Raw genomic sequence first — 25959 nt, forward strand, 5'->3', positions numbered from 1 at the left:
TTACTATATATTAGTAAAATTTACTAAATACTAAAATAATTGAAAATAATGAATTATTAAGATTTACTAAATATTGAAAGTTTTGCTAAATGTTACTAATTTATTAGTATAAATTACTAGTTATTAGTAAATTTGACTAAATATTAGTAATGTTTTACTCAATATTAGTAATGTTTTACTCAATGTAAGTAAATTTTACTAAATATTAGTAATTTTTTACTCAATATTAGTAAATTTTACAAAATATTAATAAAATTTACTAAATATTGAAATTTGTATTAAATATTGAAATTTTTAATAAATATTGAAATTTTTACTAGAAATTACTAAATCATTAGTAGAAATTACTAAATTATTTGTAGAAATTATTATTTATTAGCAAATTTATCTAAATATTAGTAAAATTTTCTAAATGATGAAATTTTTACTAGAAATTACTAATTTATTAGTAAAATTTACTGAGTATTGAAATTGATTATATACATCTGCGAGATACGATGAAAAAGTAAAAAAAAAAATTTTCAACTATCAAGAAATTGAAAAAAAGAAAAATGTGGAAAAATAGATTATTAATTAGCGAAATTAAATGTATGACTTGATAAAGTTTTAATCTTTGTCACTCAAGACAGAAACCCTCTTCAAACAAAAGCTTTCGACATTTCAGAAAGAAGTGCACTGAAGATGAACTAATAATTTCACTTGGGAACAAAAGTGAATGAAGCGCAAAAAAGAAAAACTTTTCTATATATATTTTTAAAACGAGACAAAATTTTTGTTTTATGAAGAAAAAGGAGAAACTTTTTTTATTATTTGATTGTTATGTGTGTGTGTGTATAATTATTTGATTAAGTCAAATTACACTTGCAGAAAATTCATACATTTATATTTCTTATATATACATGTTTGAATAATATGTACATCATAAGCATGTTACAGTGAAATAAAAGAGATGAAAACTTGAAAATGAAAATGTCAAGAATTGTAAAAGCTTCTTTAATATATTAGCATATTATAATCTACTCGGTCATATATTTTTCGAGAGATTATTTTTCTTCTAACGTATATAAAATAATAATTTTATATACGTTAGAAAAAAATAATTACTTAACAATTTAAAAAAAATATTAATAATAATATTAATTAATAAAATAAAAAGAATATAAAATAATAATTTCGATTCGGATAGATTGTTAACTTCTTCCTTTAAATTAAAATAATAATGATTATATTTTATATATGTTAGAAAAAAAATAATTCCTACATACGAGAAACAACATTTTTTTATTCTCTCATTATTTATAAATTGATATGGATATTTCTTTGAACAATAAATATTTTCTAAATACCTAAACTACCCTCTAAGTTTGAATTAGAAAAAATATTTACTAATTTGAATTAGTAACTCACATTTTTTCTTTTGAATTATTAAATTTTACTTATAAATTAGTAGAAAAGAAAAAAAAATATTTATCGTTTTTTTCGCAAAAGTTAACTGTTAAAAAAATCATTAGAGTAATTTAATTTACATACGGAAAATTAAACGTATTCAACTTTTTCCTGATTTTAAGAAAATTAGTTTTCGAATTGGTTAACCGACTGTAGGAAATTAACGGAAATTAAAAATAAACGGAAACGAGAGGGGAAAATGATTTTTCCCTGGCGATATGAAACAATAAACTTTTAGTGATAAAATACACTTTAAAAAAGTAGTTGGTCCTAAAATTAACATTAAAGATAATTGTTTTCGAAACATTATTACCAATAATCTGGGGTAAATACCTTTTTATTTTCTACCCTCTTTCTTTTATTTTACTTTTCTTTTTCTTCCCTAAAAACTAAAGAAAAAACTCTTTAGTCTAATAAGCACTTTTATGTAAATAATTAAATTATTATTTATCAAAAATAGATCATTTTTATTTTATTATTATTTCTTTATTCTATATCTATTTATTAATTTTTTTCAATATTTACTTATTAATCTTCTTGTCTATTATTTGTTAATTTATTTAATTTTTATTTTTATTCATTAATTTATTGACTTCTTTTTATTTATTTATATACTAATATAGTAATAAATAAATAAGTGTAAAAATTGACAAAGATTAATAAATACTAAAAATTATGATGAAAAAAATAGAAAATGAAATAAAATATGAGGAAAAATTCATGACAAGAAATATTTTTTGTAGAGAGAAAAAAAGATAATTTTCGATGATCTTATCGTTCCCATATTCACCATTTAGTTGACTCACGATAATAATTTGAATTTTTCACATTGAAAAATCGTTATTCTTTAGGTCGACATAAATTTTCTATACGTCTCGTAAATTTAAACTCGTGTCAAACTCTTATGTTTGGCCTTTAATCGCATATAGGTATCAAGATGTTGCAAAACTTTTCTTTAATAGTTAAAGTGCGTTCGATCTTTATCCCTTATTTTAGTGGCAAACAATATATTAATGTGCTTTTAAATATTCCAGTGCGCCTACTTTATGTTCTATTGTCACGAACTTTTCAATTTTGTTCCATTTTCTTTTCTTGAAAAAATTGATTTTTTTTTTGAGAAACATTTTTTTGTTTCGTTTTAGTTTTCTTTTTTTTGTTTCTTTCTTTTCTTATTTTCTATTTTTTCCTGTATTTCTTTTTTTATTTTTTACTTATATTTTCTTTTTCTTCTTCCTTTATTCTTCCTTTGTTTTCTCTTTTTCTTTTTCTCTGTTTTTACTGTTTTCTATTTTTCTTCTCCTCTTTTTCTTTTATTTCTTTCTTTTTTCTATTTTTCTTTCTCCTTTTCTTCCATTATTTTCTCTTTTTTTTCCTTTCCTCTGTTTTCTACTTTTCTGTTATCTTTTTTCCCTCTTTTATTTTTCTCTCTTTTTCCTATTTTTTTCTCTTTAAAAAAAAAAAAAAAAAAAAAAAAAATTGAGAATATACTTTTGTATTTATCAAATTTCTCCCAGTGACACACGTGTTTTGTAAAGTAATTTTACGTCACAAGGGAAACAACCCTTGTGAATCAAGTTTTACCAAACTAAACCTCTTAAGCTTTTTTATAAAAGAAAAACTTCCGAGGAAATACGATTTGAAAAAAACTCCACAAGTTCTATTTTCGTATATTTGCAGATTCTTCTTCAAAATTCCGTAACTGTCTAAATGATTTGAAAATCACAAGGAAACGTTTCGTAATAAATTAATTCATCTTTTACCAAAAAGAATAATTAATTTGCAATTAAAAAAAAAATAATTTGTAATTCCTTCAATGGCAATAATAGTTTATTTAAAATAAAAAAATTGATTCTCAAAAATTTAAATAAAATCATTTTAAACGATTCAATTATTTTTAAAAATGTTTAAAAAATATTTCATGAGAATTCAATTATTTTCATAAATGATAAAATTTTTTTTATTATTTTTAGCATTATAAATAAATAAAAGAATAAATAAATAAATAAATAAATAAAAGAGTAAATAATATATAAAAATAAATTAATACAGACAAAAAAAAATTAATAAATAAATTAATAATAATAAAATTTGTTAAAAAATAATTTCGAAATTGTTATGCAAAACCATTTATGCAATACATTCTCATTCTAAAATCGATAAACTCTTCTTCTTTGTTTGTTTAATAACTTTTTCCTCAAATGAAACTATCCAATGAATTGGAATTGACGGGGCAAATGAAATTGACACCTAAATTTAAATTTGCATAATGAAAGAGTAAATGTTTGATGAAAATAATCAATTAAATTTGCAGTTTTAATTTACATATTAGGCATTTTGTATACTTGATGTATAGAAGTATTTTTTCAAGTATTTTTTTTAAGCAAAAAAAAAAAAAAAAGAAATAAATTTACACGCATCTCAAGTGTTAGAGTAAATAAAAGAAAAGAATATAAATATTTAGAGCGTATCATAAATCTTTATTCTCGAAAATTCGTGCGTCAGATTGTATATCAGTGGTACAATAGAGAAATGGCATCAGAAAGCTTACAGGTATAATATACATGTATATATAATTTTGCTGGAAATTTCATATTTATAATTATAGTTATACATGTCTTTTGTTGTTATCGTAATGTAATATTAATTATAACAATTTTAACTCTTTGTACATTTATAATGAACCATATACATATACATATAAACACAATTATATTATGGAAAATATATTTATGTTTATATGTACAATAATATTATTGTAATAGTAGTATAAATATATAGGTATCATGGGAAAATAAACTATTAACAACTATCGCAAGTTCGATTTTCAATGCATATTTATATTATTTAATTAAATTTTTTTTTATAGTTAGTTGTTGCTCTGATTAGAATTTTATTTTCTTACATGATATATCGTGTGATATGATTGCACAAAAATTTTTCCAAACGAAAGGAAAAGAAAGGCAGTTGAGAAAAGTGAGTTTTTATTCACAGTTGGAGGAGAAATATTTTCAATTTTTGCCGTTAAAATACAACCGGTCATTTTTCTTTTATTTTAAAGTTTTTTTTTTCTTATGAACTTTTGGCGATTTTTTGCAATTTTCACCACGAAATTTTTCGTTTCTTTTACAAATATTACCAGTAATATTTTCACGTGGGGAATAATAATATTTTTTTTATAATATAATATTGAAAAAGATAAACCCAAAAAGGTTATACATGAATATAAAATTAAAAAAAAAATTGAAAATAATAATTATAACAATAAAACTTTTGATAATAAACGACAATCGAACAATAATGATAGTATCCAATAACAATATGAACATAAATTAAATCATTAACAGAATTAATTTATAATTATTTTATAATATAATTATGTAACAATGTTACAATTTGATGAGTAGTATTTATAGAAAGTGAAAAACTTTTGTTTCTTTTTTTTTTTTGATAATACATTATAGTATATATAAAAGAACTTTTGTTCTAAATATATATAACAAAGTTTCATTTCATTTACTTCGTTTCTGTATTTTTCTTTTTTCTCTCTTCAGCTTTTTCGCAATTATTTTTTTACTTTTTTTTTATTTTCTTTCTGTAAATATAAAGAAGAAACGTCATTTATTTATTTTTCTACATTTCTTCAAATATTCTCGTGAAACGTCAATAATTAATTTTGCCCTTATTTATTTTCTAATGTTTATATACACCTATGAATGAAAAATAAAAAATAATTTTTTTAATTTAAGAAATTTTAATTTTAAACATTTTAGGTTTTATAAATTTTTAAAACAAAAAATGTAATGTTTGAAAAGTTTGAATTTAATCAATTTTAAACTGAAAAAATCTAAATTTAAACAATTTTTGACTGAAAAGATTTAAATTCCATTATTCCAAACATTTGAAGTTGAAATAATTTCTAATTTAAAATATTTCACATCGAAAGATTCTAATTTGAAATATTTTAAGTAAAAAAAAATTTAATTGTAAATATATTTTTTAAATCGAAAAAATTCTAATTTAAAATGTTTGAAACTAAAAAACATCTAATTTAAAATTTTTTAAACTAAAAAAATTCTGATTTGAAATATTTTGAATAGAAAAAATTTTAATTGTAAATATTTTAAATCGAAAAAATTCTAATTGTAAGTATTTACAATTTTTCAATACGAAAAAATTCTAATTTCAAATATTTTAATTTAAAAAAATTTTTATTTTAAATATTTTAAGTTGAGAAAAATGTTAATTCACAATATTTTAAGTTAAAAAAATACTACCTACTTTAAAATATTTTAAACTAAAAGAATTATGATTTTAAATATTTTAAATAGATAAAATTTTAATTGTAAATATTTTAAATCGAAAAAATTCTAATTTAGAATATTTTAAGTTGCAAAAATTTTAATTTAAAATATTTCAAATCAAAAAATTCTAATTTGAAATATTCTAAGTAGAAATCATTTTAATTGTAAATATATTTTAAATCGAAAAAATTGTAATTTAAAATGTTTGAAACTAAAAAACATCTAATTAAAAATTTTTTAAATTAAAAAAATTCTGATTTGAAATATTTTAAATAGAAAAAATTTTAATTGTAAATATTTTAAATCGAAAAAATTCTTATTTTAAGTATTTAAAATCGAAAAAATTCTAATTTAAAATATTTTATGTTGGAAAAATTTTAATTTTAAATATTTTAATTTGAAGAAATTTTAATTCAAAATATTTAAAATTGAAAAAGTTCTACTTTAAAATGTTTTAAACTGAAAAAATTCTGATTTGAAATATTTTAAGTAGAAAAAATGTTAATTGTAAATATTTTAAAGCGAAAAAATTCTAATTTAAAATATTTTAAGTTGAAAACATTTTTATTTTAAATATTTTAAGTTGAAAAAATTTTAATTTTAAATATTTTAAATCGAAAAAATTCTAATTCAAAAATTTTAAATTGAGAAAATTCTAATTTAAAATGTTTTAAACTAAAAAAAATTCTTATTTGAAATATTTTTAATAGAAAAAATTTTAATTGTAAATATTTTAAATCGAAAAAATTCTAATTTAAAATATTTTAAGTTATAAAAATTCTAATTCAAAATATTTTAAGTTGAAAAAATTCTCCTTAAAATATTTTAAGTTGAAAAAATTCTACTTTAAAATGATTTAAAATGAAAACAATCAGATTTGAAATATTTTAAGTAGAAAAAATTTTAATTTTAAATATTTGAAGCTAAAGAAATTTCAAATTAAAATATTTTAAATCGAAAGAATTCTAATTTAAAATATTGTAGGTACGAAAAATTTTAATTAAAAATATTTTAAGTTAAAATAATTCTAATATAAAATATTTTAAGTTTTAAAAATTTTAATTCAAAATATTTTATTTTGGAAAACCTTTAATTTAAAATATTTTAAGTTGAAAAAATTTAAATTTGAAAAAGTTCATTTTATATTTTTAAATGTAAAAAATTAAAAATTAGAGTTAAAAATTAGAATTAAGAATTAAAATTAATGTAATGAGAATTAAAAATGAGAAGTAAAAATTAAAATTTTTAATTTAATTTAAAAGATTTAATGACAATCGTTTGATTTTTTCGTGATATAAAAATTGTGGTTCAAAGTCTCACAAAACTGTAGAGTATTCGCGCTTAATTTATACACTAGAGGTATAAAATAGAATAAATTTTTTTTTGTCACTAAGTGATAGTTATTTACATTTTTTGCAAGGTTAATAATACAAATAATGCAGTAATGAGAAAATTATGCGCCTTTTTTTAATTTATATTAAACTGGATAAATTTCATCCCCATTTTTTTTGTTTATGAATGAAAAGCAGTTAATTGTGTTTGTGATTAGAGAGCCAGAGGAAAATTAAAATTATTTCGCATAGGAAAATATATGTTGTTTTTTTTCAACATGCTTATACATATGTAATTATGCAAATGTTCATATGCACAGTATTGTTATTAACTAATGACCATTGCGTTCAAAATAATGAGCGCGAAAAGTTTCTAAAATACATTTTTTAATGGGACAAAATTAGGTTTAATTGTAATTAGTAATTTAATCATTAATTTAGTTCTTTCTAAATAATTTAATAAATTACAAAACTTAGGTGTTTTTTATTAAAATTTTTTTCCTTTTTTCCTTTTTTTTAAAACTTGAATTAAAGAAGTAAGAAATTATTTTTAGTTTTAAAAAAAAATTTTTAAATATTCTTTTATTTCTGTAATTGAATGCAATTTTTGCTTCAAAGATATAACTTTTCGAAACTACATATATAACATGTGTTGTTATAATGTCCCCCAAGTTTGAATTTATAAAGTAATATACATGTGTGATACACTGGCTTATGAATATATAGTGTTCGGTATTGAAATCAGAGAATTGTAAAATCAGATAGACGTATAGTGAGAACTTAAAGTCCCTCATGAATAGAAACATATTTGAAAACTGATTCTAATAATGGAATTTACTGTCTGATCTGTGATATTTTTCACCTGTGCCTGTGATACATTGGCATATGATAAATTTTTCTTTCTCACACATTTGTGGCACTCTGCTTTCAAAAAAAAATACTTAATTCTATATTATTTTCAAACTTGTCAAAATTTTTATTTTGACACTTGTACAATGAAAGGAAATTTTTATTTTATTCGAATAATCGTTTATTTGAATTTTTACTTTTTTAAATCAAATACAATAAAACACAAATAATAATAAATACATTTTTAAAAATAGTTATTTAATATAACAATTAAATAATAATTATTAATTAATAATTAAAATATAAAACTCTGTTAGCGTCGAATTCTATAAGTGACGCTCTCGCCTAGAGACGAGAAATTGCTGCGCGCGCATTTCCCCTTCTCCAAGGGGGCGTGGCTTAGGAAGCAACTCGTCAGTAGAAAAGGTATGAGTGTATTAATTACTTTTAATTTCTAACTTTTTTTATTTTTAAAATCAAATAATAAATATTTGATCAAAAAAGTGTTCAGTTTTTCAAATATTTCAATAATTATAATTCGATTGCATTAATTAATCATATTAATAACGAAAAAAGTAAATAATGAATAAAAATTAGTCAAAAATAATCCAAAAAATACTTATTAAATACTTATTAAATACTTATTACTTATTAAATACTTTTTTTATTCTATTCTTGGACGTAGAGGACTTAGTAACTAATGATTAAAAAAAAAATTATTTGATAAAAAAATAATATTGACAAATTAAATACGAATGTAAATAATTATTTTTGATTTTCAATTGTGAAAATGATTGTTTGTTTAAAAATTTGATTTAAACAAATAAGAATATGTTATGTGCAACAGGTGCAGTAACGCATTTTACCTTTGATAATTAAAACACTAAATAAGTATCAACTGATTATCGGCTTGTTGATGCAAAAGTAATTGCTAAAATTGCTCATTGCAAACTTCATTAAACACAAGTTAAAATTGTGTTGATTGTTTTTTGTTTGAAATATGAATGCACAATTCATTTTAAGGATTCAAAGTTTACAATTGCATTTTATGTAGGTAATAGAATTCTTTTTCAATCTCTTATTATATAAATCGTTCTAAAATCATATTTTTGCAAATTAAATTGTAAAAAAAATTTCTTCATTATAATTTTCAATAATTATTTTTTCTTTTTGAGTAATTATTCATAGTCTCGTGAACTTTAGTAAATAAATAAATAAGTGTATTTAGTTTTTTATTGAATTAAAAAGAAATAAATTTTTCTACTCAATTTTCAAATAAAATTCGTCTTTAATTTTTTATTAAAACAGATTTTTTCTTTCATTTTTTTATTATAAAACAAAATTTGTCTTTAATGTTTAATGTAAAAAAAATGTTGTCCTCAGTTTTTCATTTAAAAAGAATTTGTCTAATTTTTACCCAAAAATTTACTTCAAATTGTCTTAGTTTTTATTAAATAAAAATTTGTCTTTAATTTTTTTAAAGGAAAAAAACTTTTATTCTCTTGCTTCTTGACGAGATGAGAGTAAATTAAATGAAAACTTGTCAATAAAAATTCTTTCATATAGAGAAAAGTTGCATAAAAGAAAAAAATTGTGAAAATTCTATTTGACAATCAGTGGAATTGAGTTAAAATAAAAATTTCTTTTTTGAAACTTTTGCATTTCTTGTTTAAATTTCTACATTATTGAATAATTTTTTTTTCACTTTTTTTTCCACATTGTGCGAAGTAGTATAGGTACAAAAAATTCTAATATCTATTTTTATTGTTGGCTTTTTTTTATTTCGATCTAAGCAAATAATGTGCATTAAGAGCAATTCGCAATACACCACAAATTGAAGCGAATTTCTTCAAATATTTCGAGTTTTATTTTATTGTATAATACATTTGATTTGGTGCGAGTTATTTTTTTCGGATCACAGAATTGTAGCGCTCGAGCATGATAATTTTTCATTTTTTTTTTTAGTAAAATTTCTTGTTTTTCGAAGACGATTCTGTCAGTAGAACAAATTAATTTCCAACACTATCTTTTTAAATTACTTAAATATTAATTAATAATAATATCAATATTAATAATAAGAAGAAGAAGAAAATAATAATAATAAGAAAAAAATATTTTTCTACAAAAAAATTAAAAAATTTCAATAAAAACTATGAAATTAATTTATTAAACTTATATAAATAAATGAATGAAATTAATTTTCTTATCAAGTATTATTATGATTATTTTCCTATTGTACGGAATGAATAAAATAGAGTGAAAAGATAAAATAGACGAAAATCTCGTTTTCGTGAATCTTGTCATGATACGATCACATATACATTTGAGAAAGTTTAATTAGTTCATGAACAGAAGTTTATGTACAATGTGCTCGCAAATGTCAAAGGAATATACAATTCTTAATTTAATTTTATACATATAAATAACATTACTAATTTCATAATATAATAATAATATAATAAGTTTTAACAATTTTGTTTAAAAGGTAAAAAATTTCTAGTTCTTTATAAGTATACAATAGAAAGAGATTTATAGCGAGTGTAATACTATTAGAATAATTTTTTCATAAACTTACACAGTAAATATTAATTTTTTATTAATTAATTAATCAATTTTATTTTACTAATTAATTAATTAATTAATTTCACTTTTTTTAATTAATTAATCAATCATTTTTTTTAATCAACTAATCAATCATTTTTTTAATTAATTAATCAATCGCTTTTTTTATTTTACTGATTAATTAATTTAATTAATTCATTAATTAATTAATTTTATTTATTTCATTAATTAATCATTTTTGGTTCTTCTTATAGTTAAATAGGAAAAAGGGAAAATTGTGCAAAAAGTATTCTGATTTAATGATGTCAGAATTTGAGTAAAAATCGGTTCGAAATTTTTACATTTATATACCTTTGGTTTCTAGTTTTGTTTTCGTCTTTTTTTCTAGTTTTTTTGTTTGTATATTTGTATATATATAAACATCTTTTTTGAAAGTTTTATATAAAAGCACTGCAATACGTATATATTTTTGAAAAAAGCGTTTTTTTTTTTTTTTTTGCTAAAAAATGTCAACAAAAAAAAGTGTCATTATCGTAATAATTATACGTTACGTTAAATATAAAAAAATGAACTAGAGATTTTTTTATACACATGAAAATTTCAAGCGCTTGTTTTATAATTACATCGCAGAAAAGATATTTTTTTTATTAAAAAGTAGTGAAAGTTTAAAAATTGACTTTTCTAAATTTTGTGTATTAAAAATTTTTTCTTTCTAAATTTTTTTGATATTTTTCTTTCATTGTTATACAATTTTTTTTATTGTTATACACTTTTTTTTATTGTTATACAATTTTTTCATTGTTATACAATTTTTTCATTGTTATACAATTTTTTCATTGTTATACACTTTTTTTATTGTTATACAATTTTTTCATTGTTATACAATTTTTTCATTGTTAAACAATTTTTTTCATTGTTATACAATTTTGTCATTGTTATACAATTTTTTTATTGTTGAACAATTTTTTTCATTGTTACACAATATTTTCATTGTTAAACAATTTTTTCCATTGTTAAACAATTTTTTCCATTGTTACACAATATTTTCATTGTTACACAATATTTTCATTGTTAAACAATTTTTTTCATTGTTATACAATATTTTTATTGTTCAACAATTTATTTTTGATGTACAACATTTTTTTTGTTCAACAATTTTGTCATTGATATACAACATTTTTGTTATTTCTATCCTTTTTTTCAATTGTTATACATTTTTTTCCATTGTTATACAATATTCGAAATGTAGATTATTTTTATTTATTTTTCTTGAGTTTTTTTCCTAATTATTTTTTAAATTAAAATTCAAATTAAATTTTACAAATGTGATATATTTCAAACGATTCGAATAAGTAGATATTTGCGCGAGTAGAGGTAAAATTTTTTTTTAAAGTGAAAAATAGAGGAAAATTCCAATCAATAATTATTACAATATGATTTGTAATTCATGGTTCGACCATGCCTCCTTTATAAGAAGGGATATTATTTATTTGTATAGTTAATAGATACCTATAAATGATAAATACGTACAAGAATATTTATACTATTGTGAATATTTTACAGTTTCATGATACATTTTCGAACCCTGAAATATGTTTTTCTAGAGAAGCAAAAAATTATTGTGCCATATATATATATATATATATATATATATATAATACGTTGAATGTCCCTTACGATTAAATTTAATTTTAGTTTGATTTATTTTATAAGGGGGGATGGAAGACAAATTAAAAAAAAAATTTGAACCTGATATTTTTGTAATACTAATGATCAACAAAAATGAAAAAAAAAAAATTTGACTTTAGAAATTAAATAGATTAATGAAGGAAGCGATTCGTATATTTTGGCAAATATTTTCTCTTAAATACTGTATTATAGTTTATTAAATGTATAATCGCGAATGTTTTGGAATATAATACTAAAATGCATATGCTTGAAAGATTCTTATTTTTTAGTTTCATAATTTTTAAATAATATATACATCATGGAATGTATTTTATTTTTTATGATAATGATGAAAATTAGAATGTCTCAAAAGAAGTCAACTTTTTTAATCGACTTTTTTTCAAAGAAAACAGTTTTATTAAAACTATTTGTTAGGTTCGTGTGTATTTAAAAACTGATTGTTTTAAATACACTAGTTTTAATTATAAACAAATTAGATTCTCTAATACTTTTTAATTTATCACAGATTTTTTTTTATTTTCAGCTCTTGTCGCAAGAAAACGAATAATTTATTTATTAAATAATAAAGTAATTAGTTGTTAATAATTATTAATTTTTTAAAATTAACAAAAAGATTTGAGACATTCTAATAATTTAAGTCGAGAGACTTTTATAAAACAGTGTGTGAATGAATTCTTTACTTTCTACGCAAAATTCTAAACAAAGAAGAGATGCAAAATTTTTGATAGAAATCTTTAGAAAATTTACAATTTTTAAGTAATAATTTTCAAAAAGTGAATGATTATTATCAAGTAGATTAAAATTTATTATTTAATTTATTATTATTTATTATAAGGTATAAATTAAAAATTATAAATTATAAATATATTAAATATCACTTAAGTACTTAAGTTAATATAATTATAATATAATAATTTAATTATATTTTAATCATTCATTTATTATTAGACAAATTTTTATAAAAATTTCTAGATTTTCCTACAGTCGACTCTCGATAAATTGAATCTCAAGGAACGTGAATAAAATTCCTAGGGTTTTATTTAAATCAAATGCTTCAAGTATTAATAATTTTTTTAAGAGACCAGAAAACATTAAATTTACTGAGACATTAAATTTATTTAAAGTTTAATTATTAACGAGAGTTGACTGTAAACATTTTTCAGTGAATTTTATATAAATATTAAATAAACTTTTATATAAATTTCTATATTTATTTTTCTATAGAAATTTTTATAATAATACTTATAATTAGTTATTAAAAAGTATCGCTCAGTTAAGTACTCGATTAATTAAAAATTAATTAAAACTAATAAAATGAAATTCTCATCAAAATTTACACACTGTTTTAAAAAGTAAGAAACATTCTTAAACACTGTAGTTATTTTCTTTTTTTTCTATATAAAGTGGAAATGGCCCTCGAGATACGATTCTTTGCTTTAACTCATCTTTGAATTTTGTAAACTATCATTCAATCATCGTTCAGAAACTAATTAGTCTTGGTCCTTGATTGCCTCTCGTTACAGTGTACACGATTGCTTCACTATCTCATAACAGCATTGAAGCAAAACGCGATTTATTTTTCGATATTACTCCTATATCAGTTCCTATACAAGAATTTTCTCTTTCAATTTTTTTTCTCCTCTCATTTCTATCTCGCGTAAAACATCCATCGTGGAGTAAATAAGCATAATTTCTTCGTTCAACATGCAAATTTAAAGCTTTAAGAATATCTTTTTCCATCACTTTATAAATATATGTATATGTATAACTTTCATCAAATTACAGGCTACAAGTTTTTTTTTTCATTACAAAACTCGTCATAAACTTAAAAAGCTCTCTGTTGACGAAACTTTTTTTTTTTTTTTTTTTTTGCAACGTTCAGTTATACACCTGGATATTATACAAATAACAGGGAGAGACATTTTAATATTACGTTCTATGAATAAAATTTATTGAAACTCGAAGAGAGAAATAAAGGGAAAACATTTTGTTTTCGTTTTATTAGTAATTTTTATTTAAAAGCTTTTTTAATTTAAAAAAAGTTTTTACTCAAAACATTTTTCATTTAGAAAATTTGTTAATAAAGACATTTTTTATTTAAAAACAAGTTTTACTAAAAACATTTTTCAATTTAGAAAATTTGTTACCAAAGACATTTTTTATTTAAAAAAAGTTTTACTAAAACCATTTTTTATTTAAAAAGCTTTTTTTTAAAATATTTATTTTCAAAAATATTTACTAAAAACATTTTTTATTAAAAAAGATTTTTACTAAAAACATTTTTTATTAAAAAAGATTTTTACTAAAAACATTTCTTATTTAAAAAAGTTTTTACTCAAAACATTTTTCATTTAGAAAATTTGTTACTAAAGACATTTTTTATTTAAAGAAAGTTTCAATAAAAATATTTTTCATTTATAACGATTTTTACTAAAAACATTTTTCATTTATAACGATTTTTGCAAAAAACATTTTTTATTTGAAAAAAGTTTTACTAAAACCATTTTTTAATTGAAAAGCTTTTTTTTAAAAACATTTATTTTCAAAAATGTTTACTAAAAACATTTTTTATTAAAAAAGATTTTTACTGAAAACATTCCTTATTTAAAAAGTTTTTACTGAAAACATTCCTTATTTAAAAAGTTTTTACTGAAAACATTTATTTTCAAAAATGTTTATTAAAAACTTTCACTAAAACATTTCTTATTTAAAAAAGTTTTTACTAAAAACATTTTTTATTCAGAAAATTTGTTACTAAAGACATTTTTTATTTAAAAAAAGTTTCACTAAAAATATTTTTCATTTATAAAGATTTTTTATTTATAACGATTTTTTACAAAAAACATTTTTAATTTGAAAAAAGTTTTACTGAAACCATTTTTTATTTAAAGAGCTTTAAAAAATATTTTTACTAAAAACATTTCTTTGTAAAAAAAGTTTTTACTGAAAACATTTCTATTTAAAAAAGTTTTTACTGAAAACATTTTTTACATAAAAAAGTTTCCATTTAAAACATTTTTATTTAAAAAGTTTTTTACTTACAAAATTCTTATTAACAAAATTTCTACTATTAATAAATTTAAAAACATTTCTATTAAGAGAAATTTTTGAAGAAAAACTAATTTTTAGGAAAATTGAAATTAGTCGATTAATTAAAAATTTATTTATGTATATATAAACAAAATGTTTCATATTTGAAAGAAGGAAAAGCGCCGAATATCGTCTCGCGTATTATAATTATTTTTATATAATTATATTAAATAATTTTGTTTTTTTTTAATTTGTAATTTAAAATGTATTTCGCGAATATGAATCGCGGCTAACTTCCCGTTTTTTTTTGTTGCTTTTAATAAATCAGGCACATATCTAAAACATTTTCACGTTGCTTTTAATAATGGTTAATTAACGGCAAGGCACAAATTTCAATTTATATTAGATTTCCTATAATATACATTATTAATCTAAGAGAGTAGATTCAAATTACAGAATAAAGAGAAGGCAACTAGTTTATGATACGTACACTATTATTACATTATAGTAATTCTCGAACTTGCGTATTGTATTGTTTTTCTGTTGTTTTAAAATTTTTTATTAGAAAAAAATTCTTTCTCTAAATTATTACTGCAAGCTACATATTTTTTCGAAAAATGCGTTTAATTAATTTTTAAGACTATATTTTTTTCAATTAAGGTATTTAAGAAACCTTATGATGTATTATGAATGTGAATATATTCGAATTATAATTTTTTTTCTGAAATTATTTTAATTAATTAATTTTAATTATTAATTAATAATTATCCAATTAAATAAATTTCGTTCATTTGAACGTTCAAAACTTTCGGGACATGAATAATAATTAATAATTGTTTAATAATATCATTTAATAACTATTCAGTAATTATTTTTATTATTTTAATTTAACAAATATAAGGAACAAGCCCTTTAATAATATTTATTTAGTAATATTTTTGTTTATTAATTAAATTTAATAATAATTATTTAATAGTATTATGTTCTGAATGTTCTTTTCTCTCTTGACCCGTTTGTGCAATAATAAATAAATAAATAATTTAATATTATAGTATTTAATAATAAAATTATTATTTTGAAATTAAATTCTAAAGAAAAAAATTTCTTGTACTAAAATTATTAATTAAATTCTTTTGCCCTTTATATTAAATTTATAAATGAATAAATATATAAATAAATATATAAATAAATATATAAATAAATATATAAATAATAATGAGAAATAATTAATATATTAAAAGAAATAATTTTCAATAGAAATAAAATGTGTCAGAGTGACTTAAATTGTAAAAGTAAATATAAATTAATTCAAGTAAATATTTTTTCTATTACTAGGAAAATGGAATGTAAACTGAATATATAACGATACCTCTGTTAGCGTCGAACTCTATAAGTGACGATCTCGCCTAGAGACGAGAAATTGCTGCGCGCGCAGTTCCCCTTCTCCAAGGGGGCGTGGCTTAGGAGGCAACTCGTCAGTAGTAGAGGCATCAGTGTATTAATTTACTTTGAAATTGCAATTGTTTTTAATTTTAAAAATTCCGTTAAATTGCTAGTATCATTGTTTAACAAATTCACCAAATTTTTAATTATTTATTTATACAAAAATCATTTAATTATTTTCTTTTCATCATTAATTATAAAACATTTGTGAATATAGAATAGATTCTCCAAACAGGAATCATTCCAAACTTGCCGTTAATTCACTTTATTTTTCATTATTATTCATTATTCCCTTTTTTCTAAAGTCCGCTATTCGGCGTTTCTCTACTAAACTACACAGAAACAGTCATTAAGTAAAAATTTACAATTATTAAATAAATTATTTGAAATTTACAATAATTAAATGAATTATTTGAAAATTAATAGCTAAAATGATTTTTCGAAATTGTTGAATGAAATCTAAATAAATAAATAAAAGATTGTTTTTAAATGGTAGATAAATAAATGTTTTTCTTTCTCTAAAAATTGGTAGCTAAATGAAACTTTTTTTTAAAAAAAATGGTAGCAATGACTAATAGTCTCTAGAATACAATTCCAGAACTTTTTTTTCATGCACCCAACGACGAAATAAAAATGCTCGATCAAAAATTAATTGAATTTTCTCCGGTATTGTTTGCTAAAAGAAAAAAAAGGAATCAAGAGCCTATTCATAAAAAACTTCTTTTACTGTTCTTAAAACGGAATAAAAGTCTATAATCTTTTATCACTTATAATACCCTATTCATCGCCCTCAATAACCTTAATCCCAAAAGCCCCTAATTGGACGAAATATTCAGCCTTTTACGATCAAACTCGAAATCCTTTCATTGTCAAACTCGGGAAACAAAATCGTCTCTCTGCGATATATAATTCTCGTAATTTTTCATATCTCTATTTATCACAATAGTGATGAGACATATCCATATTTTTTTTTCTGAATATACAGAGCTTAGACAAAAGTTATTTTTTTAGTAAACATTATGGCAGTTTTGCCTCTCGATATTTTTTGTTGCGACATTAAGATTCGACTTATTCTTGTCTTAGGTAATACATATTTTTTAGTGATAATGCAGCATCGAGAGAGAGAGAGAGAGATAGAGAGAGAAATGTATAACATAGTTGTGTATTTAATTGTACACTATCTTTTGTATAGAATTTTGTAACCAGGAAGAACCAGAGGATGACCGGACCACTACTAGTGGTAGCAGCGTCTAGTTCTTGCTGCAAGGGATTTAATTTAATTTTCTAAAGTACAGCGCTGAAATACACTTTTTTTGAAGACATTCGTTGTAGAGCTATACATCAAAAAACGGACTTCGATTTAAATTCGAGAGACGTGAACATAGAGTGGGAGGCGTTCGGTAGACTGACGCTGCGGATTGTGAGTGCCATTCTGCCTGCAGTGTTTTGAATTCGCCTGAATGAGCTCCCTTGTTTCGCTGGGAGAACCAGGACTGATACTGTTTGTTGTCGACGTCTCGAAACGATCGCTGATCGCCTCCTCCTCGGTGATTTGTTCGAGAAATAAATTCGATTGAATTGGTATTTGATGGTCACCGTTTGATACTGAGGGTGATGTTGGTGAATATGCTGGCGGTGGACTCCTGGGCAATGATATGGAACTCTTGTCGTCGTCTGGGGTTTGAATGGAACCGGACGATGTGGTGTTTCGCATTTGTTTGGCGCGACGTGCGTGCCGAGTGGTGAGGCCACCGGTTTCGACGTCTCTCTCGAGACGATGACCTGATCTGGATCTGGTCAATTGTCGTTGGACGTATTCCTCGAGATCGGATTCCTCGCGTCGGGCAATGACGCGATTTAGAATAATGAGGAATATGCCAATGAAGACGGCAAAGAGACCGGTAATGACAAGTTCATTCCACCAGTTGCCGGTCGTCTTTGTGCCCCAGGATGAGAAATCGCTGGGTACTAGTCCACTGGCGAGGAGGAATGCTCCGAGTACGACGAATACGACGCCAATGTGAAGCATTCCAATTGATGTGACGACTTTTGAGTCGACCATACTTTGTCCGGCGGCACGATGAGAATTGGCGGCTTTATGATGTCTTGGTGGATGATCCAAGGAGCCGGTTGACGCTCTTGGGGATGTTAAACCACTTTCGCCTGATTGAATGCTGAAACGACGTTCTCGAGCGCGACGCTGCTCGTCCCGACGCTTTCGTTGACGCTTGATGGCCAAGGCCGAATGCAATCCCACCGCGTGCATCCTGCAACACCGGAAACACAGTCTTCTCAGTGTATTTCTAATCTGAGGGGGTGCTTTTGTTTTTCTAATTCAATTTTTTTTTCTTTAACCGTTATTGCCCTTTATATTTCTGGCATTTTTTTTTATTCTTTCATACAAAAATTAAAATAATTTACTCTCTGAATCTAAATCAATTTAAATTTTAAGTGACTTTTTGCTACGTCAACTTGGTAGAGGGAGACAAGTAGTCTCTATCGTCCCCTCTTCTTTCCTCGTCTAATGACGCATGCGCGGTAATGAATGTTTTTGTAAATTTAACTGAGAACCGAGTAAATAAGTAAAACAGTAAATAAAAAAATATAAATATATATATAAATAAATAAATATATAATAAAAATAAATATATAATAAAATAAAAAATAAATAATAAAGAAAAATATATAAAAAGAACGCCAATTTTTTTGTTACTGCGCAAGCGTTATTAGACAAGGAAAGAAGAGGGGACGGTAGAACACTACCTGTCTCTTTCTATAGAGTTGATTCGCTCTCATATTTAAACCTTTATTATATTTCAAATATTAAATGAAAATAATTTTTCTTCTTAAATCCTAAACCTGAACTGATTCAGATTTAGAGAGCATACTCTTATGATTGAAAAAATTATGGTAACCTTTTAGTAATTAATTTAATTATATAAAATAATTTTTTTCAAGATATTTCTTTTATATTATTTTTTTAATCATTTCTTTTTAAATTATTTCTGTAAATTATTTTTTTAAAATTATTTTTAATAAATTATTTTTTTTAAATGATTTTTTTTAAATTATTTTTTTAAAAATGATTTCTTTATATAAATGATTTTCTTTCATATTGTTTTTTCTGTTTTAATGATATTTTATTTTTAAATTATTTTTCAAAACTCAGATATTTTATAACTGCAGTTGGAGGAATTCGAAATGAAATGAATGGTCAGGTATTTGAAATTGAATTTTTCTGAATAGCCACACACTAGAATTTATAAGAGGAGGAATTCCTTTTTACGAATGTAAAGAATTTCAAGCTTTCTCTATCATATATATGTATGTATGTAAAAGTCAATAAATTGGCACGCTTTCAATTTTGTCATTGAAATTGCAAAATTTCCATTTGTTTTCTAATTCTATTTTATTTTGATTTCGAGTCTCAATTGACATTGTTAAATAAAAAATAAATTAAAAAAAGTGTGAATTTTTAGTTTAAGACAAAATAGAAATAAGTAAATAAAAATAAATAAATATTAATAAAGAAAAATAAATAAATATAAATAAATAAATAAAAATAAATAAAAATAAATAAAAATAAATAAAAATAAATAAAAATGAGTAAAAAAAATAAGAGAAGAAGTATTAAGAAAAAATCTAATAAATAATTCCATGATTTCAAATTTTTGTCTATTAAATTTTCCTGAATAGAAAAAAATTGTCATATATTAAAATACAAAGAATGCAACGCCATTTGATATTTAAAAAAAGAAAAGTGTCGTCGAGTCGCGTCTTACTTTTTTAATGCAATACAATTTTTTTTTCTCCATGAAATATGAATTTCTTTATTATTTGATTAAAAGAAAAAGAAAAGTGGAAAATGAATATTAAAAATTAAGTTAATATTTCTGAATATTAAAATCAAGTTTCCATCGTGATGAGAAATCGTGCCTTGAATTTATTGAAACTTGTAGATTTCTTTTTTTTAAGAAGGAACGTGTATTAAGAAATTTAAAATTAAAATAAGAAAATAGGAAAGGAATGAAATTTTTTTTTCTCCCGAAATATTTGAATATTTTTTTTTTTGCACGTTCCAAAAAGAGAATAACAAAAAAGAAAAAAGGTGTATTATAAAAGAATCGTTTTTTATCGATTCTTATTCACTGATTTTTGACAATATGTCAAGTGGAGAAGAACATCTTTTATCCACTCTTTTTTTTTCTTATATACAAACAGGTCAAATGGAGCATAAAAAAAAGAATATTCTCCCACATTACTCTTTATCTGTCAGAAACATTCTCTATTATCTTTTTTTGTTTAAAAAAAAAAATAAAATATATTTCTCACCATCATGGTGAATGGTTTTTTTTTTCTCTATATAAAGAAAAGGGAAACGTTTGGCTGATAATTTACTGAAAAATTGAGAATTTATTTTTATTTTATTTCAAGTAATAATTGAGAAATAATAATAATTTAAAAATTAGGAAAATTGTTAAATTTTTCTTTTTTTAAAAAAAAATTCATCTTGAAATTTTTGCCTGTATATTAATAATGTATCTTTTTTTTTTTGCAGATGATGATCGATTTTTATGGTGCAACTATTAATAAAGGTGAGAAATAGAATCTCGATTATATTATTTTTAATATTTAAAATTAAACTGCAAAAAGTGAGTTTAAATTTTGTTCGCTCATTTACTAGAATGTTAATTTAGAACTGCACGTATCCATCAAGTGCCACTAAAACATTTTAAGTGAGACTTAATTTAGAAACTGCCAAATGCATAATATTGAAACATTGATTAATATTCCTGACTTTGTGCGTTTGTTGTTAAATAATATTTTGAAATATTCATATTTTGCAATACGATTGCAATACAATTATTTTTATTTTATTTTTATATTTTTTTCTCTATTTATATTCTATTAATTCTTTATTTCTCAATATTTATATTTATATATTCTTTATTTCTTTTTATTAATATTCCATTTATTCTTTATTTCTCTGTATTAATATTCCATTTATTCTTTATTTCTCTCTATTTATATTCCATATATTCTTTATTTCTCTCTCCATTTAATATTTCATAGATTCAAAAGTTAAAATATACTAATTAATTTTTCAAACATTCGAAAATTAGAAATTTAAAATTTACTCGTTCGATAATTATTTTTAATTGGAATTGTCTTTTATTTTTTCGCTTTTTAATTTTCTTCAATTAAGTCTCTTGTTATCGATCCTCATCCATTTTCTATTATATTATTTTTTTAAATTTTTATGTTGCTTTTAATTGGATTATTTATTAATTTATTTTTTTTTTTTTGAAAAAATTATCATGCTTACTAAAAAAGAAAAAAAAAGAAAAAAAAATAAAAAAAATCGAAAATGAATCATGAAAAGAGTCAAAAAAACAAATTAAAAAAAAAGAGTCAAAAAGAAACTAAAAAGAAAAATAAACTAAAAATAAAATTGTTCCGTCTACTTCTGTAAAAGAAATAATTCCAGTATATGAAAATAATTGGGAGGGAGGTAAAGTTTAATTTTAATTATTAGCAGAATTTTTTTTTTTTTTTTTTTTTTTTTTTTTTTTTGAGGGGGGTAAAATATGAGTTTTGAAAAATATGAATTTGCCCTGTTATCGGCGTTACAGGATGCACTGCGATGGATTTGATTATGCTGTTTCTGTAACGATTAGTAGTAAATTTTTAATTGCCACATCACGCTTCATCGCATCAATTTAATATAAATTCATTCAAATCTTTTATTTCTGTTTTTCACTCATATAACAGTTTACAACTTAAATATATATGATGAACATACACCCAAATTCATGCGACACATTTTTTTTAAATAATTGAAAAAAAACCGCTCACATTATTTTTTTTAAATAATTGAAAAAAAACCGCTCACATTATTTTTTGAAAATATTTTTTAAAAAATACATTATTTTTTGAAAATAATGTTTAAAAAACACATTATTTTTTGAAAATAATTAAAGAAAACGCATTATTTTTTGCAAATAATTTAAACAACAATACACATTATTTTTATTAAATATTAAAAAAAAAATTCTAGAGATTGAATTTTATATTACTTTTTTTTATATCCCAAATGGAAATTTATTCCACATTTTCGATATTTATTAAAATTAAAAAAAAAAAAATACTGTGAAAAATTTTTTATAATATCCATAAATGGAAATTTATTTTTCATTTTAGCATATTTATTAAAATTCGAAAAAAAAAATGTTGTAAAGTTTAAATTTCCTCTCTCTTTTTTTTATCAAAATGGAAATTTATTTGACTTTTGCCATTTCGGAGTGAAAATAAACCGGGGGGAATTAAATTTGGAATAATGCCAAATATATAATTCTTATTGTTTCGTAAAATATTATTTTTTTAAATTTAATTATAACAAGAGTAGAAAATAAATCTTACTTTCAAACCACTTTTGACCAAAACTGTTTGAATTATAACCATTTTTGACTGAATTTTAGCCTTAAAAATATTTTAAATGATAAAAATTTTTTCCTTTAAAAAATTAGCTTTAAAAATATTTTTAAGGCTAACATTCAATAAAAAATGATTAAAAAATATTTTTTGGGTTAGAATTTTTGGCGTAAAAATATTTTTAGACTGACAATTTTAGCCATAAAAAAATATTCAAAAAAAAATTTTTTTTTTTAAATTCTTTTTTGAATTAAAAAACTTTTTTGAATCAGAAATTTTCTTTGATCATAAAAAATATCATTTTTAATATAACAAACTTTTTTGAATCAGAAATCTTCTTTGAATAAAAAGTCTTCTTTGAGTCAAAAATCTTCTTTGACTCAGAAACCTTTTTTAAATCAAAAATCTTTTTCATTTAAAGGAAAAAAATTGATTTTGAATGAATAGCTAAATCGTATAGGCAATTAAAATTAAAATAAACATTTAATGCAAATGATATAAAATATATTTTAAAAAATTTTTTTAAATTTTAAATTAAAAAAAATTTTTTTTTATTTTTCAAAAACGAAAAATAGAATTTTTTATTCCTGCTTAGCGAGTTTCTTATTGACAAGATCAAACGCACTTTATATAGAAAAATGTTATAAAAGAAAGTTGAGAATTAAGATAACACGTCTCAAATGAAATGTTAAAAAAAAGTGTCTATCTGGAAATATGGGTCGAGTCTCTTTTTTTTTTTTTAATGAGACTGTTCTATTCATTTTTTTTTTGTTTTGTTTTTTTATTTTCTTTTTGCTGTCAGGGAATAATAATCTATTCCAAGCCACATTTTTAGCTCCTTTTTTTCACCCCCATATAAAATATAGGACCACACACGAACTCGTTCATCAAAAGGCTCATTGTTGTTCAGTTATACTCGGATGTCTTTTATGTCGACACGTGTTCACAAATGAAGTCTCTGGCTTCATTGTACTATATGAGTAATTATCTATCTCTCTAACAAAATGTCTTTATCTTTTTTCAAAAATCTTCCAACTTGCCGCATTACTTCACAAAAAAGAAAAAATTTTATATTTTTATCTTATTTACTTTATTTGTATTTATATTATAAACTGAAAAAAAATTTATTTGATTTAAATAACAGGATTACTTTTGACTATTAACAATTTATACTTGAATCAAATACTTGTTATTTGAGTCAATTAAATTTTATTTGCTTCAAATACTGAAATTATTGGTTCAAATTTACTAATTAACTTCTTTCACCTGTAATTACTAATTTTTTGTTAAATAAAAATTATTTGCTTCAAATAAATATTTATTATTATTTATTATTAATAATTCCATAAAAATTCTAATTTTCTACACGAATTCTAGTAAATATTGTAGAATTTTGTAGAAAAAATAGAGAGTAAACAAAAAAAAATCATTTTTATAATGAAGGTAATTTTCAAAAAAAAAAATTTTCTAACATTATTCAGTTTTTGTAATGACAATCAATATGATTAAAAAATAAAATTTATAAAAATTTTTAATTCTCTAAAAAAATACTTGAGATTTTGTTAAAAAGTTGTAATAAAAACATAGAAATTATATGCAAAATTTTTTAACAAAATTTGAAAATAATCTCGTTAAAAATCTTAATTAACAAATAGAAATTTATATTTAATATATTTTTTATATTAATTTTATATCAATATAGGATTTATAAATATATTAATTTTGGAAGTTTTAGTATAAAAATGATGCAAATTATTTCTTTTTTTCAAAGATGAACAGAATTTTGTTAAAAAAATTGTGATTAGAAAAGAAATAGGAATTTTGCAAAACTTTTTTTTCTTTTTCAAAAAGAAGCTCATAATTTTGTGAACAGAATTATTGTGATTGAGAAACAGAAAATATGCAAAATATTTTCTATTACCTAAACTTAATTTTAACAATTTTCTAACTTTTAGCAAAATCATAGAATTTCACAAATTTTAGGAAAATAAATATTAGAAATCATAACTTTTTAGAAAAACTTTTTATAGAAATCAAAACTTGTAAGAAATACTTTTTTTAGAAAACAGATTTCATTAGAAATCGATTTTTTTAGAAAAAAAAAAATTAAAAAATATTTTTTTGGAAAAAGTGACCAACTACCAAATTAAATTTGTATAATGATCAAATTTAATATAAATTAAATTTGTATAATGATCAAATTTAATATAAATTAAATTTTTAAGGATCAAACTGAATATAAATTAAATTTGTAAGGATTGAATTTAATATTTTAAATTATTTTTAATGATCGTTGTAAAAAAAAGAATGAAAACGAAAAATAAAAAATTGAAAATGAAGAAAAAGAGAAAAAAATGTGAATGAAAAGAATTTTGATATTTCGTATGTTGAAAATCTGGAACGTACTACTGTCTTTTTATCGATTCGCATGAAAATTAAAGTAAATTGCCCCACTTTAAGATTTTTACTATCCATTTTATGATGAGTTGTTTATGACCACCGATATACTATATATATACCCTGGTCATTAAAATTCAACTTCTCAGAAGTTCAAAAATATTTTTTTTTTCGATAAAAATTGAATTCTCTTTTTGAAAAAAATATAGGGAAAAGTGTATCAATTGCTGTGGGTGCTTCAGTTACTGCGTTTTTGTGAAAAATGTAATTATTTATTACTTAAGAAAATACAAAATATTTACGAAGTATTTACAAAATATTTCTAAATTATTTACAAAATATTTACAAATTATTCACAAAGTATTTACAAAATAGGTATTTAAAAAACTATTTCCAAATTATTTACAAAGCATTTAACTATTTACAAAATATTTACAAAATATTACTCTCTAAATTTTTATTAGTAAAAATATTTATTA

General features: G+C 21.4%; 1 protein-coding gene across 1 annotated transcript in view; it reads right to left on the bottom strand.

Annotated features, from left to right (window-relative positions):
* Window positions 1–17207: 17207 nt before the first annotated feature.
* LOC122511267 overlaps window positions 17208–25959 on the bottom strand; it is a 43849-nt gene continuing 35097 nt past the window's right edge. Inside the window, exon 2 of the mRNA XM_043626413.1 lies at window positions 17208–18918. Coding sequence (XP_043482348.1) covers window positions 18012–18917 — 906 coding nt within the window. The 5' untranslated portion in view covers window position 18918 and the 3' untranslated portion in view covers window positions 17208–18011. The remainder of the gene's footprint in view (window positions 18919–25959) is intronic.

The sequence above is a fragment of the Leptopilina heterotoma genome, unplaced genomic scaffold, assembly GCF_015476425.1.
Source record: "Leptopilina heterotoma isolate Lh14 unplaced genomic scaffold, ASM1547642v1 Lhet_81, whole genome shotgun sequence".
NCBI lineage: Eukaryota > Metazoa > Arthropoda > Insecta > Hymenoptera > Figitidae > Leptopilina > Leptopilina heterotoma.